The 14487-nt window shown below is 35.5% G+C and overlaps 1 protein-coding gene across 2 annotated transcripts in view; it reads right to left on the bottom strand.

Moving 5' to 3' along the window:
- Window positions 1-14487, bottom strand: part of UBE3C (ubiquitin protein ligase E3C) — an 80986-nt gene that overhangs the window by 40296 nt on the left and 26203 nt on the right. For both annotated transcript variants that reach the window (XM_080579559.1, XM_080579558.1), the window contains exons 11-15: window positions 10846-10932; window positions 9965-10122; window positions 8953-9185; window positions 3771-3875; window positions 2624-2711 (exon numbers count right to left, since the gene is read on the bottom strand). In XM_080579559.1, coding sequence (XP_080435685.1) covers window positions 2624-2711; window positions 3771-3875; window positions 8953-9185; window positions 9965-10122; window positions 10846-10932 — 671 coding nt within the window. The remainder of the gene's footprint in view (window positions 1-2623; window positions 2712-3770; window positions 3876-8952; window positions 9186-9964; window positions 10123-10845; window positions 10933-14487) is intronic.

Genomic DNA, 14487 nt, shown 5'->3' with positions numbered 1-14487 from the left:
CTACGGGGGGACAGGGGGAGATAACTCTAGTTTGTTTCATTTTCATCTTTAGTAACCACCTCTTTTAAAATTAAAAAAAAAAAAAGCTCTCAGAGCCTAGACTATTTACAGACAATATTACGAAACTGAGGTAACTGGTTCATGTTACTACTCATTCATAAGGATTATACTCAAAGTTTCAGTTTTTCCTTTGGCTCCTATACCTGTGGTGCCCAGCCTCTTGCTGCCCTTCTGCTACTGGGCACTTCAGTATTCATGAATTGTATGTTTTGTTAGGGTTTTTGTTTGTTGTTTTATTCTGCTTGTTTTCTTTTTTCTCTTTTTTTAATTCTCAAAGCACTTTAAGTAGGGATATTTTAAGCACCAATTTAACATGACATGACCCAAACACACCACTATACTTGATGTATATTCATTTGGGGCAGGTTCCAACATTGCAAGCCTTCGGAATCTCTGATAAAATGCTTATCTGTGATTACCCTGAGTTTACTTAGTAAACATTTTTAATTAAAGTCAATGTATTCTGCCTATTAAGCTAAGGGTTAAAAGCATTTTAAATAAAAAGCGCATGTACAGCAAAGGTAAACTACAACATGACTTTGACAGTTCAATTATTCCAGTCAATTAGTCAATTTTATCTGCATTTCTCCATCACAGCCTCTTTCTTTAAAAAGAAATATGGGATGGAGCCATCAACAGAGGGCATTTAGAACTCACGAGTCTGCCATTTAAGTAAATGAAAAAGCACAAATAAACATGGCCATATGTGATTCAGCAGTACTTTCACGCTAATTGGCTTTAACCCAGATGGAGTCAAGAGGGCTCACACAAGTCACTTGCATGTTGTTACCTGCTTGTTTTCACACATTCATGTTGGCTCCACTTTTTTTAGCCTGATTTCTTATCAAAGAAGGTTTATATGAACATGGTGTCATCTTTTCTCACCGTCTTCCTTCCAGCACACCTTCTGAACTAACCAGCTGAATTTTTAATTTGACAGAGGAATAGAGGATTCAAAAATATTCACTTTTGCAGTAGTTTGCTACTGGGTGGAGAACAGAAATTCCTTTAGTGACCAGATTACAGAAACAGCAAGGAGAGATCAGTTTTTAATCATCTCTGCTCAGTACGTCAATTTGTCTGTTTGACAGCCAGCAAAATTAGCACACGTAGCTCCACACAAGGCCACAGCATACGTGCTCCTCATCCACCAATTGCCCAAACCAATAATGGAATGGCGGGAACTGATGCTATTATGGGAAGGGAGATCAGGGAGAGGCTCGGGGTACTTTATGTATGAAGGGAAGGAGACGAGCAGACTAATAGCATGGACAGACTCTGGGAGTAATAAATGTGAAACGGGTCTGACACTGGGGAGCTGCAGACAGAGGATGCCAAGAGTAGAGCTGTTCAGAGGCATGTAGGTCAATGGAAGAAGCTCGTGTTACTGTTATAGGGTCTGCATGAGATAGAGGATACAAGCCTATAGAAGCCAGGCAATACGTAAAAAAAGTACAGGTTTCCTGCGTTTCTTTCTAAAACACTTGCTTTTAAGACTTCAGATTTTCAATCGTTTACAATAGGACACTTCCAAAGAGAGAAACTGAGATGAAAAATCTTGACAAACCCGTTGCTACTGTATTAGTTTAGGTATCGGGTAATCAAAGTAAACTTATACCATTACAGCTATTCAAATAAAATTTATCATTAACAAAAGTCACTAGGTTTCAGCCTTGGACAAAGCTGTTAACAATCCTACAGAGCTCTACAGCAGCACTCAAAGGCTACGGTCTTCTGTAAATGATCTACAGTATCTAGCTGTATCTATCTAGATACTCAGGCAGATGACATCATCTTGAAGCACAGTATGGACTCTCAGAGATGAACCATTTTGCTGCTTCAAGGCCCCATTTTTAATTCTTTATTAAAATCTTCACAAGCATTAGTGATTTAATGGTTATTTTACCTGAGCACAGCAAGGTAAAATTCTAAAATAGTGAAGATACAATGGTCTGAAAAGCAGAAACAGACCATCTGCATGAGAAAGCACACTGGTGCAACTACACTAGTCTGTTTTCCATGACAGTTAACTAGGTCCAATTCTCTCGTGTTTCTTTAGAAGTTCCATGAAGTCTAGAGATTTTAAGTGATTCAAGGGAAAAAAATTCTGCCTTATCCAATTAGAGGCAACACTTATAAACGATAATTAATACTTATGGTACCAACAGCCTTTTTGTTATAGCTCAATAAGTAAGTTTCTTCATAGTTTACTGTAAAAACAAACTTTATGTATTACACAACCTTATGCATTTTATGTTATGCAACTGCCCTTTATACATATTCATACATATATTTTTAATCACCTATCATTTGTACACCTCATCATTTCACCTCATAAATGCAAGCAAAAACCAGTGGAAACTTGAGGAAAGCTGCTATACAATAAATATTCTAAAGACAAACATATATACAAGCAAAATTATGAAAGATTGCTTTGCTTCTGGCTATCATTAACACTTGAATACAGAATGTTCAGTTTAACTCTATCAGAAGTATGTTTTCTTTGCATAAGGCAAGCTTATTTTAACTTAGTAGAGAAAACATCAGACTGACAGTATCTTACCATCCAAAGTAGATTGCAATGGTCCTATTCTTCCCATTCTTCTGACTCTCCATACATGTCTAGCAGATGGCACATACAGCTGTGTAACCTAAGAGTAACAGTATTTTACAGTTAAACATTATCTAATTACGTATTAAGTATATACATGAATTGTCACGTCCAAGAGTGTATCTGAATCCTTAAGTATCTTCAATTCTAATCCTTCCTCCTTATACACGTGCCTTAAAGCTGAGCTGTAAAATTAATGACAATCTAATGTAACATCCATGTATCATTTAAAAATACCATGAAATGTCACTTTAAATTCTGATAGTTAAGATACTACAGAAGCCAAGTTTCACATCTTGAGATGTGAAATAAATTCTCTTTACTTTAAACCAAGAACCAGAATAGCATTGCTGTTTCCTCAGCCTAAGACCTACGAAGAATTGTCACATAGAGAAATGGCAATCTTGAACACCAGGCAAGAAAATGAGCTGTCTTCAAAACAAAACAGAAGAGTCTACTGCTAACTGTTCCTGTGCAAAACTTCTAACAGTTAAGACATCTAATATTTCATGGAAGTTTACCTGATGTATAACTATCTTAAGATACAAGTTTTCAATGATTCAAAGCGGGTACTTGCACATTCACATAAGCATTTTCTTTCACATGCATATAAACACTTTTTTTTAAGCTCAAACAATGCCATTTTGTTCAAAAACTTTTAGGAAAATAAAGTAATTTCTATGTGAATTAAGTATAACAATGCTATTGAATTTTATTTTAGAAGACAATTTTGAGGTATGTTTTCCTCTAGAGAATAATTATTCTATTTCTACTTTGAGAAACGCTTAAAATAACTGGAAAATAAAATGAATCATAATTACATTATTTTCTATTCTCCTTTGTTATAAATGGAGATTAATTACAATGATGCACTGTAGACCAGGTTCTATTTCATGGAATAACAACATGATTTAATGTAGAAGTTTCTTAACAGATTTGAGACTTCTGCATTCCATACAAATGCAGCATTAGTCCGTGTTTGAAACCACATGAAATCTGTGCAACTTCAATGCCACTGATATTGTTAGGAATCAAGAACTTCACCATTTAAACTTCAGCACCAGTAAGGCTATGTGAAAAAGAATTTTAATACACTTACCTTATCTGCTTTAATGTTTTCTTGCTCTGAGAGCCAGTGATTTGGTGGACAGAAATTTCGCCTTGTATCTCTAGCTTTCAACATTTTCACCAAGTTTGTGATGACCTAGGTGTAAGAAACACATACATTCAATATACATTTAATACTGTGAATGAAATTCTATAAATCAGAAACTAACTGAAAATCTTTCAGTAATGTATGAAATCAATACTTATTATTCAATACGTTATAAGAGCTTGCTTTTATACTTAAATACTTTAGAATACCTTAGAAAGAGTAAGTAAATGTGCTTCACTAGTAAGTCATCCAAAAAACTGGCTCATTAAAGTCTCATTATAAATTTTAAGAGCTAGGACTTGGTAATCCTAGGACTACCCTTCAAAATTATATGCCATTTTAGGGAAGTTTAACATATCATTATCAACGTTAAATTCCATCTTTAGACAAAGTAACACCAAACTGGGTCATTTAACATTTTTTTTTCTTTGCTTAAGTAGATTTTCGTTTCGGAAACTTAAACATGTGAATAAATGTATGTTTAGAGGAGACAGACATGCACCTATTCTTTACTACATCTCATTCCAAAGCATATTCTGAAAAATACGGCCGATTTATAAGTTTTCTTTGTCCACAAGGAAAAGGATTCTTGTATTTCTGTGCAACATTTTTCAAGGAAAATGATCCACAGAATGGAACTTCTGCTTACCATCTCAAGACAATGAAGATCATATACCACAAGACAACAAAGGTCACAAACCACACCACACTAGACAAGTCTTATGGATCAACTAACAAACAACAGTAGGTAACCTTTAGACATGCGAGGTATTTCTGCCTACAGTTATTAAACTTAAATAACGAGCCAACAAAAGATTGCATAAAGTGCTCCTTAACGACCAAACTACAAAAGTCAACATCAACTTCAGAAAGTACAGAAAGAGAGGGCAGAAGCCTTAAACTGGCAGCACAGCCTTACAGCAACAAGTTACATCTTTAAAGTACAGGAAAGATTGACTACTTCTAGTTACTGCATTAACATACTAAAGCATTTCTAGCTAGACGTGCCTCAGAGAAGTCATAACCATCTGCTGATTATGTCACCTCCCTAGACGCCAAGGTGACTATCCCTGTGGAAAAACAAACGCTGATGGGTTTAACGGCAAGGCTCTACACTGTTGGCTCCTTCATATTGTCAGTTTTTTCAAAGCTAGGTAGAAGATCATCTCATCTTGAAGGAGCTACCAATTTATCAAGTGAAACATCCCTTCACAGATCGTCTCTATTAGAACAGCTCCTAGAGTGACTAGCTCAGCTGTTTATACCATACAGATCTGTATTCAGCTAAACTCTACCCTAAGATTCTTAAGGGATCCAATGTGGCAGATTCATACTTAAAGATGCTCCTGAGAAGCACCTAGCCCAAGCCTACTAAAGAAGAGATTACGAAAACGACCACTTCCAGAAATAACACAGTGAATATTCTTCTAGTGGTCAGCATAAGAAGCCTAAAAAGCACCTACAGTGTTAAAAATACACAGTGTGGCTGCTTGTGATTTTCATTTAATACGTACGTATATACTGTGTTATGTTTTAAGTAAAGCCCTTTAGGGTGTTAAAGTCAGTGTAAGCCCCTTTCGAACAGGAAGTATAAGCATTTACCGAACAGCCATCTACTGAAGAGGTTTAACAAATTTTTGCTTATTAGCATAGTATATTTTTGCCTATCAGCATAGTACGTGATGTTTACACCCCTGTACCACCCAACCACAAACACATTAGCTATTAAATTAATACCAAATTTAAAGTTAATTTATATTTAATTTAATTAATTTTGATTTAAATTAACACTAGTAAACCACTACGTTTAAGTCATATTTTATTCACAAGGAGCTCTAATGATGAAAGGTAATTGTCATTATTATAATCACACAGTCAGAAAATGTGTATAAGCTAATTTTCTATTGTTTTCTCATCTCCATAACAAAATTAAGCTACTGGGAAAGCGCTTATCATGGTCACTGGGGTGACTTTGCAATTTTAGTATTTTTCTTGGCAACCACCTCCAATCCAGAAAAAAAAAAAAAACATAGAACTATCAAACTAACAACTACTCCATCACAAACACAACCGTCACACTTGGTTGCGTGCCTTCTCCCCAGAACTGGTTCAATACATATGCAAGACAGAATCAACTTAGTCCAACAGTAAATAAAACAAAATTAAGTGGGATCAATGTAACTTTAAGTCAACAGCCTTGAAGAAATTATCTCTGCTATGAAGAACAGCAATCTGTTTATCAACTTGGAACTAGAGCACTTGAAAACTGAAGAGAAGCAAAACCTACACAAAGCTCTTCTGAAGTAACCTTGCATAAAGACAGTCTTAATAGACAGGTGTCAAGAGTAACAGAGTTTAATGGCTTTCTGAAGGAATCTGTGTCTAGGTACTATACAAAAGACCTTTTAAGATCCAGTTAGTCTTGAATAAAAGAACACAGAAGAATGCTATTTAGAGAACTGTCTGATTACACAGGAATTTTCATCACCTTACCCTTATAAAATTCAGTGCAGGTGAGATGAGTCACTGAAACTCTGTGGTCCCATTACCACTATGCTTATGAAAAAAAAAGAGGGGGGCATATCCGCATGAAGAGCATGCTAGTAAAGTGTTTTACACGCAGAGAAAGAATCCTTAACGAAGCTGAATCAAATTAGGTGAGATTGCTAGTGTTCTGAATACCCGTTTCTTCTGCAGAAGGAACTCCAATATAAACTCAGGATTTGTTTGCAAAATTTTAAAAGTGTGTATTTTACTGGAAGGAAAAGAACACTTCAATAAGTAACATTACGATGGTAATTTCTTTCAAATTACCAAATTTCTTTCAAATTACCCCAAGTGCAGTTAGCCCTCAAAATTGTAATTCAGGAAAAAATGACAACTTAATTTAATAGGATTAATACAAGATTCTGATGTAAATCTTCTTTGACAAAACCTGTTTTCATGTCCTCAGAAATTGAGTCCTTCTGAAGAATTTGTGACAGTTGACTACAAGTCATATTACACCAGCCATTCTGCTGAACACTCTTCACATGTAAATCCTACCATTTCAAAGACAGCCAAGCTGCAAGCAAACAGCATGTTACTGTCAGCAGTCACTGTTCTCAGCTTTGCCCTTACCTTGCAGCAGGAATGCATTTCATTAGACTCAGTGGCATGGAAAACATGCAAAACAAGTGTGAGAAATTAAAGCACGGATGATAGGGAAGGAATGCGTCTTTTTCCTCCGTAGGCATCTTGCAAAAGCTTTGTAAAGGACATGTCTCATATACTTGATGTAGTGTAAGAAAAAATATTTTCTACTTCAACACTTGAAATTTACGATGAACTATTCCAGTTTTGTTTTTATTATTTTTATTATTTTTTAGAAGATATTGCTGCCTGCTCCCTGGCAAGAAGCTACTCGGAAGTTGCCCTCCAGAGCAGAAGTCTTCTTGATGAAATGAACTTTAGTTGTATTGAACTTCTATATGAAACGATATGTTTTTGAAGAAGTAAACAAGGGAAAATTTATTAACTACATTTCTGGGTAGAACCAGAGCCTTCAAGATACTCTCAAGATTTACATTTATATTTCAGCTAACGAAAGACAATCCTGCCTCCTGAAAACAGTAGGACTACACCAAGTTCAGACAAATTTAATACCTGCCTGCCAAAGTAGGACAGAATACCTTGGGATTTTACAGCTTGCTGAACTAAAGGGCAATATGATCAAATTCACTGGAAATGTAAGAAGCTAACAAAAGGATTAAATAAGACAAACTAAGGAGAATAAATAGAGGATGGCATGTTATAAATTGAATACATAGAAACACCCCTATTATGCTGTTCTTCCCACAGAAATAGACATATTGGGGTTTTCACTTGTGACCTTTAAATTGAAAGTTTATTTGGCAATTTAAAGACAAGTAATTAAATTAAATCGTGCAAACATATATTAGATCAATCTGTGCAAATTACACATTCAGTGGTGCATTAGGACTGTATTCAATGCAATCAAAACATTATCAGTTACTCTCACTGCTATTAATGCTTATGCTCATAAGTGAAATGTGTTGTAAAATCAGACAGAATAGGCTGGATAGAGGCTATCTTAGACTTGTAGAATGAATAAGCATTCCTTAATTAGCCCATCAGGTTAAGTGCAAGCCTTAATGGGCCTTTCCTAAAGTCTAGCATGACATCTTTCTCCAAACATGGCCAAGAAGAAAGTTCCATTAGCAATATTAATACAAGCTTAGTTGATCATTTTCATTCAATTAACTTCTTTCAATTAAATAGATAGCTTGACAAAAGCAGTGATAAAAGACCTGAAGGGACAGCTGATGACTCGAACTGAACATTAGTGTGCGAGAGGTCGCCAGTATTAAACGGACTGTAAATCTACCATTCAATTTGGAAAATGCATTTCTTCTGCTCCCACTTCTTTAATGAGCAATTTTAGCTGACTAGATATGTTTGCTGCAGAATTTTCATGACAAGTCAAGCACTCCTTTTTTTTCAGCAACAGTTATATTAGGTCTTTTTCCTGCCAACATTTTCAGCTTCTCTTAACTCATGTCTTAGGATGCCACGGACAAACTAGCAGAAATACATTGGTAGATATCCAGAAATGATGTACATTAAGTTTCAATTTGCTAAGCCAAATTCAGTGTCTCCGTAGTATTCCAGCAAGCCCAAAAGGAGTACCACCACCATATTCTACTAAAACACCAACAAAACTAGTGCAGGCTAGTAACAATTTCATGAAGCCTCTAACATTGAAATACCAGAGTCATCATATGATTCAATTAGAATTGCACACCTATGTAGTGTTTTATAAGCACATATTGAAGTATCTTGCTGAACAGGATTTGAAGTTTAAATGTATTCTACACAGTAACTTCTTTTTTAATAAACATATTGAACAGGAAAATTAAATTAAGACAAAAAATTAAGTAAAATTGTTACAGTTATCAGAATTACTCAAAGTTTAGCATATATGCTCAAGATCAACCTCCCCAAATCCACATTCCTGATAACAACTGTAATAATAGTATAATCAGGAAAACTAAACTGTACCCAGTCTCATATATGCAGTGTAAGTCTGAAAATTTTAATGTTTTGAAAAGTCAACACAACTTACCTTGAATAACTGAATCCACCTTTTTTGTTCTGTCTGTATACATTGCTGCATTTCTGTATTTTTTGTTACTCCAACACTTCTAAATGCTGCAATATATTCCTCGCGAACTTCTGGTTTTGTTTCTGGATAAGCCAACTTTATGATTCCTAAGCACGCATCTCGAAGGCAGCGTGATAATATTACAAGCTCTTCTAGTGTAAAAGGCATCATTGATGATTGTCTTTGACCTACAACTACATAAAGCACAAGTTTAAGTCTCTTTCAATAACCATTTCTTAATTTTGTTACCAAAAAAACACTGATTTCACTGGAACTCTAATATTCACACAAAATCTAAAGCAGAGAAAAAACATCACACAGAGAACAAGTACACATTTGTAAAGGCAATCAAGCCTTGTAACCGTTTACAGACAGTGATTTTTTTTACAATATTTTCATATTCTCTTCTGTGACACCTGCTATGTTAAGCGTTGGAATTAGTCTACACATTCAGTCCACAAGATCTTCATTCTTCACTATCTCATTAAAAATTATCATGATTAAGAACTTCCATATCAGATCCTGTAAAGCTATGGTTCCCATGGTGCAGACCATTTTTTCACTGTTCTTCCCTAAATGCAATCATCATGAAAGAACCAGATGACAGCTGAGTGCTCAGGGGACTATCAGCAAGTCAGCCCAGAAAAGCCTTCCCCACAGATGTCAGCAAATCACTGCCCAGGGAACCCTAAAGCTGTAAATTCCAGATGCTAAGCAGTACCCAGCAAATTGATATGGCAGCAGCACATTTGTTCTAGAATTGCCACGTTACCAGTACATGGTGAATCTCCATCTTGTATGAAAAGCAGAAGGGGACTAACAGCCTCGCTTCTTAGCAGAGGATCACCCAGAACAAACTGAATTGCATGGATTTAGTTCTCCAAGTCTGATAGTTCCTCATTTTAAGTAGCTTTACACAAAAAAAAAAAACGTTTCACAAAACATTGCTATATAGTATGCTTGAAACTCTTACCTTCTATAGGATCACCAAAGAATTCGTTATCGTGAATAGAAATAAGTGAATGACTAAATAAAGAACTAAAAAGGTAGAAGAGAGGGATAATTCGACTAGAGTCTTCTAAAGACATTGGAGAGCCTCTTGAAATCACTTGAAGGAGTGGCACCATAGACCTTAAAATATAAAATGCAGAATTAAGAGACTGTTAATTAAATACTCAAACATATATATTAGCTTCAGCATTCTAGTAAAAATACCCAGTAGCAGTTCCTAAAACAAAATAAGGGCTGCTGTCTCAGTTTAATAATTACTATGGACCATTTCTGCAAAATAAGGTTACTCCTTTTAAGTTCTTGTCACTACAGTATTTCAGTGTCTTGAAATACACCAAGTTCGGCGTTAACATAGACTGCAGATACTTTCTGGTTTAGAATAGAAACAAAGCAAAACCAGGTTAAGTAACCTGCATCTTCACACAGAACAAATCTGTAGGTTCAATGCCTCACCTCACGGGAACATGCTTCTGCCACCATCACTTTCTGGACTAGTTAAGTATATGTGATAAAACTGACATACTTGGGAAGAAGTACTTGGGAGTTAAGCATTTATTATACTGATGCTACTAAGCACTCCAAAATCTACAAAATATCTGTCTTATTTTATATCGAGATTTATTTACCTATAATTTTTTACAACGGTCCAATTCCTAAGATTTTGCTTAGTTTTACAAAATCATAGAACCACCAAGGTCAACGAAGTAGGAGCTAAGTAAACATTACAGCTTTGTTTTCCATCACTTTGCACAAGTGCCATCACACCACAAGTCGTTTCATTCTCTTTCTACTATATACTCTGTTTTAACAAACACTCAGTTTCAGAAGTGGTATCATACATACCCTGTAATCATTCGTGTAGTCATTGAAGATATCAAATACCAAAGATGCCTCAGGAATCTGGCATTAAAGGCTAAACTATAAAGAAGCCTGAAAGAGGAAGTTCAAATAAATCTTATCTGCCAAAATGTATTCACAAAACACAATACTTCTATATAAGAACTTTTCTGTCAAGCATTTCTCAAACATTAACAATTCAATTTTTTTTAAGATGGGGTTCTTACTCAAATCAAATCTGACGAAAGCCCCAAAGCTGAAAAACAAGCATATAATCCTTGTACCTAACACACAGTTTTCATTAACTCAGCAACAAACCACATGATACAGACCCAAATTTGCAGTGTACCACAGAATTAAACACGCATTAAATAAATGTGATATACCACTTATTTTTCTGGGAATTTTTGAAATTCTGCTATGGAAAACTACATTAACCAGTAAAGAGGTCACTTCTGTGGTTCATCTGACATTAATATGCACAGAAAACTTGCTAAAAGTAGATTAAAACACCTTAAAATTGATACTAGAAGCAACTATACAATTAACTATGTAAAAATAAATGTACATGTTCACAAATCAGTTCATACAGGACTGACTTTAACCATCCTATTTCAGACATGATTTGGGATGAAAAAACTTTTTATAGAAATGGGAAATAAAGAGCTTCCTAGAATTAAAATGTCTGCTTTATTCCCTGTCGATAACTGATAAACATCATTTAAAACATTTACTGTATTCTAGAAAACCAAACAGGACTTGACCTATTAAGCTATAATTTCCCTGATATTGAAGAACTATATTCAGTTATCTATCCTAAGTGCTACTTTCCAAGGTCTCCTAATCACTATTAGACTAAATAGATACTCAGGTCCACACTGTCTCTCAGAGGTCAATAGCTCTGTAATATCAAAATTTCTAGTGACCTGGCACACAGGAGGTAGAAGGCTGGGAAATGGGAGCAGGGAGGATGGACAAGAAGGGTTGTCTGAGAAAACATGATTTATTACAGACCACATGGATAAATTAACTATCACCAGATGGCAAAAGGGAAGGATTTTTCATTAAAATTCACATTTCATTATGGAAAAAGGTAAAATACTCAGCAAACACTTAAACATTTGAAAACTGTTTAAGCAACAATTCATTAAAGACATTAAAACAAAAAACCCTACACACCCACACACAAATATTGCATAGTGTCATATGCCTCTGGGTCCTCACTTACTGGCCATTTAAGCCCTGTGGGCTCTTTTTGCTGCCTTCTCTAAAGTACAGCCTCTCTCATGCATCCACACAGCTACTCCCTTCTTCAGGCTCTCATTCCATATGCATCCACCAAGCCAGTTGTGCTAGCATAAAGGAGCACTGGTAAAAGGCAGAACTCTTCACCCAAACGAAAGGTACAGGGAGTCTAACAGAACAGGAGCATGCAGAAGAAGGAAAAATGAAAGACAAGGAACAAGCTTTGCGGTGCATTTTTGCTGACATATCACTCCTCGTTTCAAAACTTTCTGATTTTTATTCCTTGCATGTAATACATAGAACAGTACCTTTAAAGGGAATTGGGAGCCTCACATGCTACAGAAGTTGCATGCCAATGAACGCCACTAAACTTGAGTCTAATTTTAAACAACTGCAGCTAACGTTAATTTTACAATAAAACACTACCTTTAATTAAGTCATACTTTAAGTATGCGGAATTTAAAAAAAAATCAACTGAATTTGACCAGTGAGAATTTAACTTCCTTCTAGATTCACATTATTTTGACATTTGGGTAGAAATTGTGCATTATCATGTACGGAAGGGCTGGTTATATCAAGATAATTTGGAAAAGAACAGATTTATATCCTAATGTTTAAATATCTGAATAGCAGCTTAGATATCTTGGTTTCTAAGATGAAAAATTTCTTCACTGACCTTCAGTTTTCAGCCTCATATTTGAAATAAAAAGTAATTTGGCACAGTGCCGTTAAGTCTCAGGGGGCTTCCAAGTAAAAACTTGTTAATTTTATAATCATCCCTGGAAATTATGTAATAGCTTTAGCAGAAATGAACAAACATTATGGACACTGAACCTATAATAATGTAATTCATTTTTTCATTCTAGCAATATTCAGCAATAATGAAGGGAAAAAAGGACAAACCTTAAGAGCTTATAATAATAACCTTTGACTAAGTTTTACCCATTTTTATTCTGTACTGGTGATTCAGGCAGCCAACTGTAGCAGCTGCTACATTTCATGGCGCGATTCCAGAAATACTGACTGCATTCAACTTCCCTGTTTCCCTTCCCTGAATATCAGGTTAAATACACCATGCAAAGATGGTAGGTTGTATGAGAACATCTTCTATTTAGTCAGCACAAAATACCTAAGAAACATGAAGCAGATGAATTCATCAATTCTAAAGTTTCCATACTGTTACCAGAAAATAAACGTGAAACTGCAAACTATTAAAAAAAATCATTAAAAAAAATCATAACAATCACCTGAAATATTATCCACTGTCAAAGGACTGACAGCAAGAGCAATCTCCTACCTTCCTGCCCCAAGCATAGAAATTGGCTTTCAAAGTCAAAGGTAACAATTGTATGAAACTAAATAAACAAACAGTGCAAGGATGGCCCTGAGAAGTCATATCTTTGCAAAGGTTGGAGAAATCCCAGCTGTGCTTTAGAAAGTTTCAATATTTTTTAAATCAGGTGAAAAAAATTAATCCACAAATTTTAGAGATCAACTGAACTTAAAGTAAAGCTTGAGTGTCCATGCAATCTTGATCACTTTTTTCTTTAAAAGAACAAAAAAAATACTATCACTAGAAATGAAAAAATATAAATTATTTCTCTTTTTATTTACATTTTTATACTCTTAACTCAGGGGTTCATTTTCACTAATTTGTGCTATCCTAAAAACAAACCAAGCAGCTAAAGTTTAAATCCTGAGTTTTTACTCCTCCCATCTTCTTGTTCTGCATTTTCTTGAAAATCCTGCTTATCACTGTAGTTTGGAAGAATAATAATTTTTCAACTGAAAAAAAAAAAGGATAAGTTCTTCTCATGGAAGTGGAGAAATGAACATTATCAGCTCAGGCTATGAGACAGTTAAATTCACTGCAGAGATTTCTGTTAGATATCTGCTTTGAACATACTAAATTAAATTACATGCTCCCAAAAGTATGAACGGCCATTTACTTAGAACCTTGTTTCTCTCCATAGGTATCTGTTCACAAAGGCCACATGATTTATGTGTACTTGCCAGAAAGGTATTTTGGGCACCTCTGGTTTTAAAAAAAAGTGTCAAATTCCTCCTGTGCAATGGGACAGATTAAATGACCCATTAAGCTTAATTTAGCTGAGACACCACTACAAGTTAATTAGTTAAAGGCAAGATTTCAGTGGAGGCCATAAATTGGGCCCAGTTTCCCACTGAGACCATTTAAGTTAATGAAGAGGATACAACAGATCGCGAGGAGCTCGGGGGGCTGATAAAGGTCACTGTTGCAGGGGCAGGGGCTTTTGACACCTCGGGCTGCAAGGTGTCGCAGGTGAGGGACTGCACGCACAGCCACCCTTCGGTGAGCTGCACCTACAACGCTCTGCAAGCTGTTTTATGCCTCTCTGTGTCAGGCCAAGAACACAGAAGAAA

The sequence above is a fragment of the Anser brachyrhynchus genome (genome assembly GCF_964034855.1).
Source record: "Anser brachyrhynchus genome assembly, chromosome: 2".
Lineage (NCBI taxonomy): Eukaryota > Metazoa > Chordata > Aves > Anseriformes > Anatidae > Anser > Anser brachyrhynchus.
The sequence above is the reverse complement of the archived record's forward strand: the minus strand, read 5'-3'. Positions and strand labels throughout refer to the sequence as shown.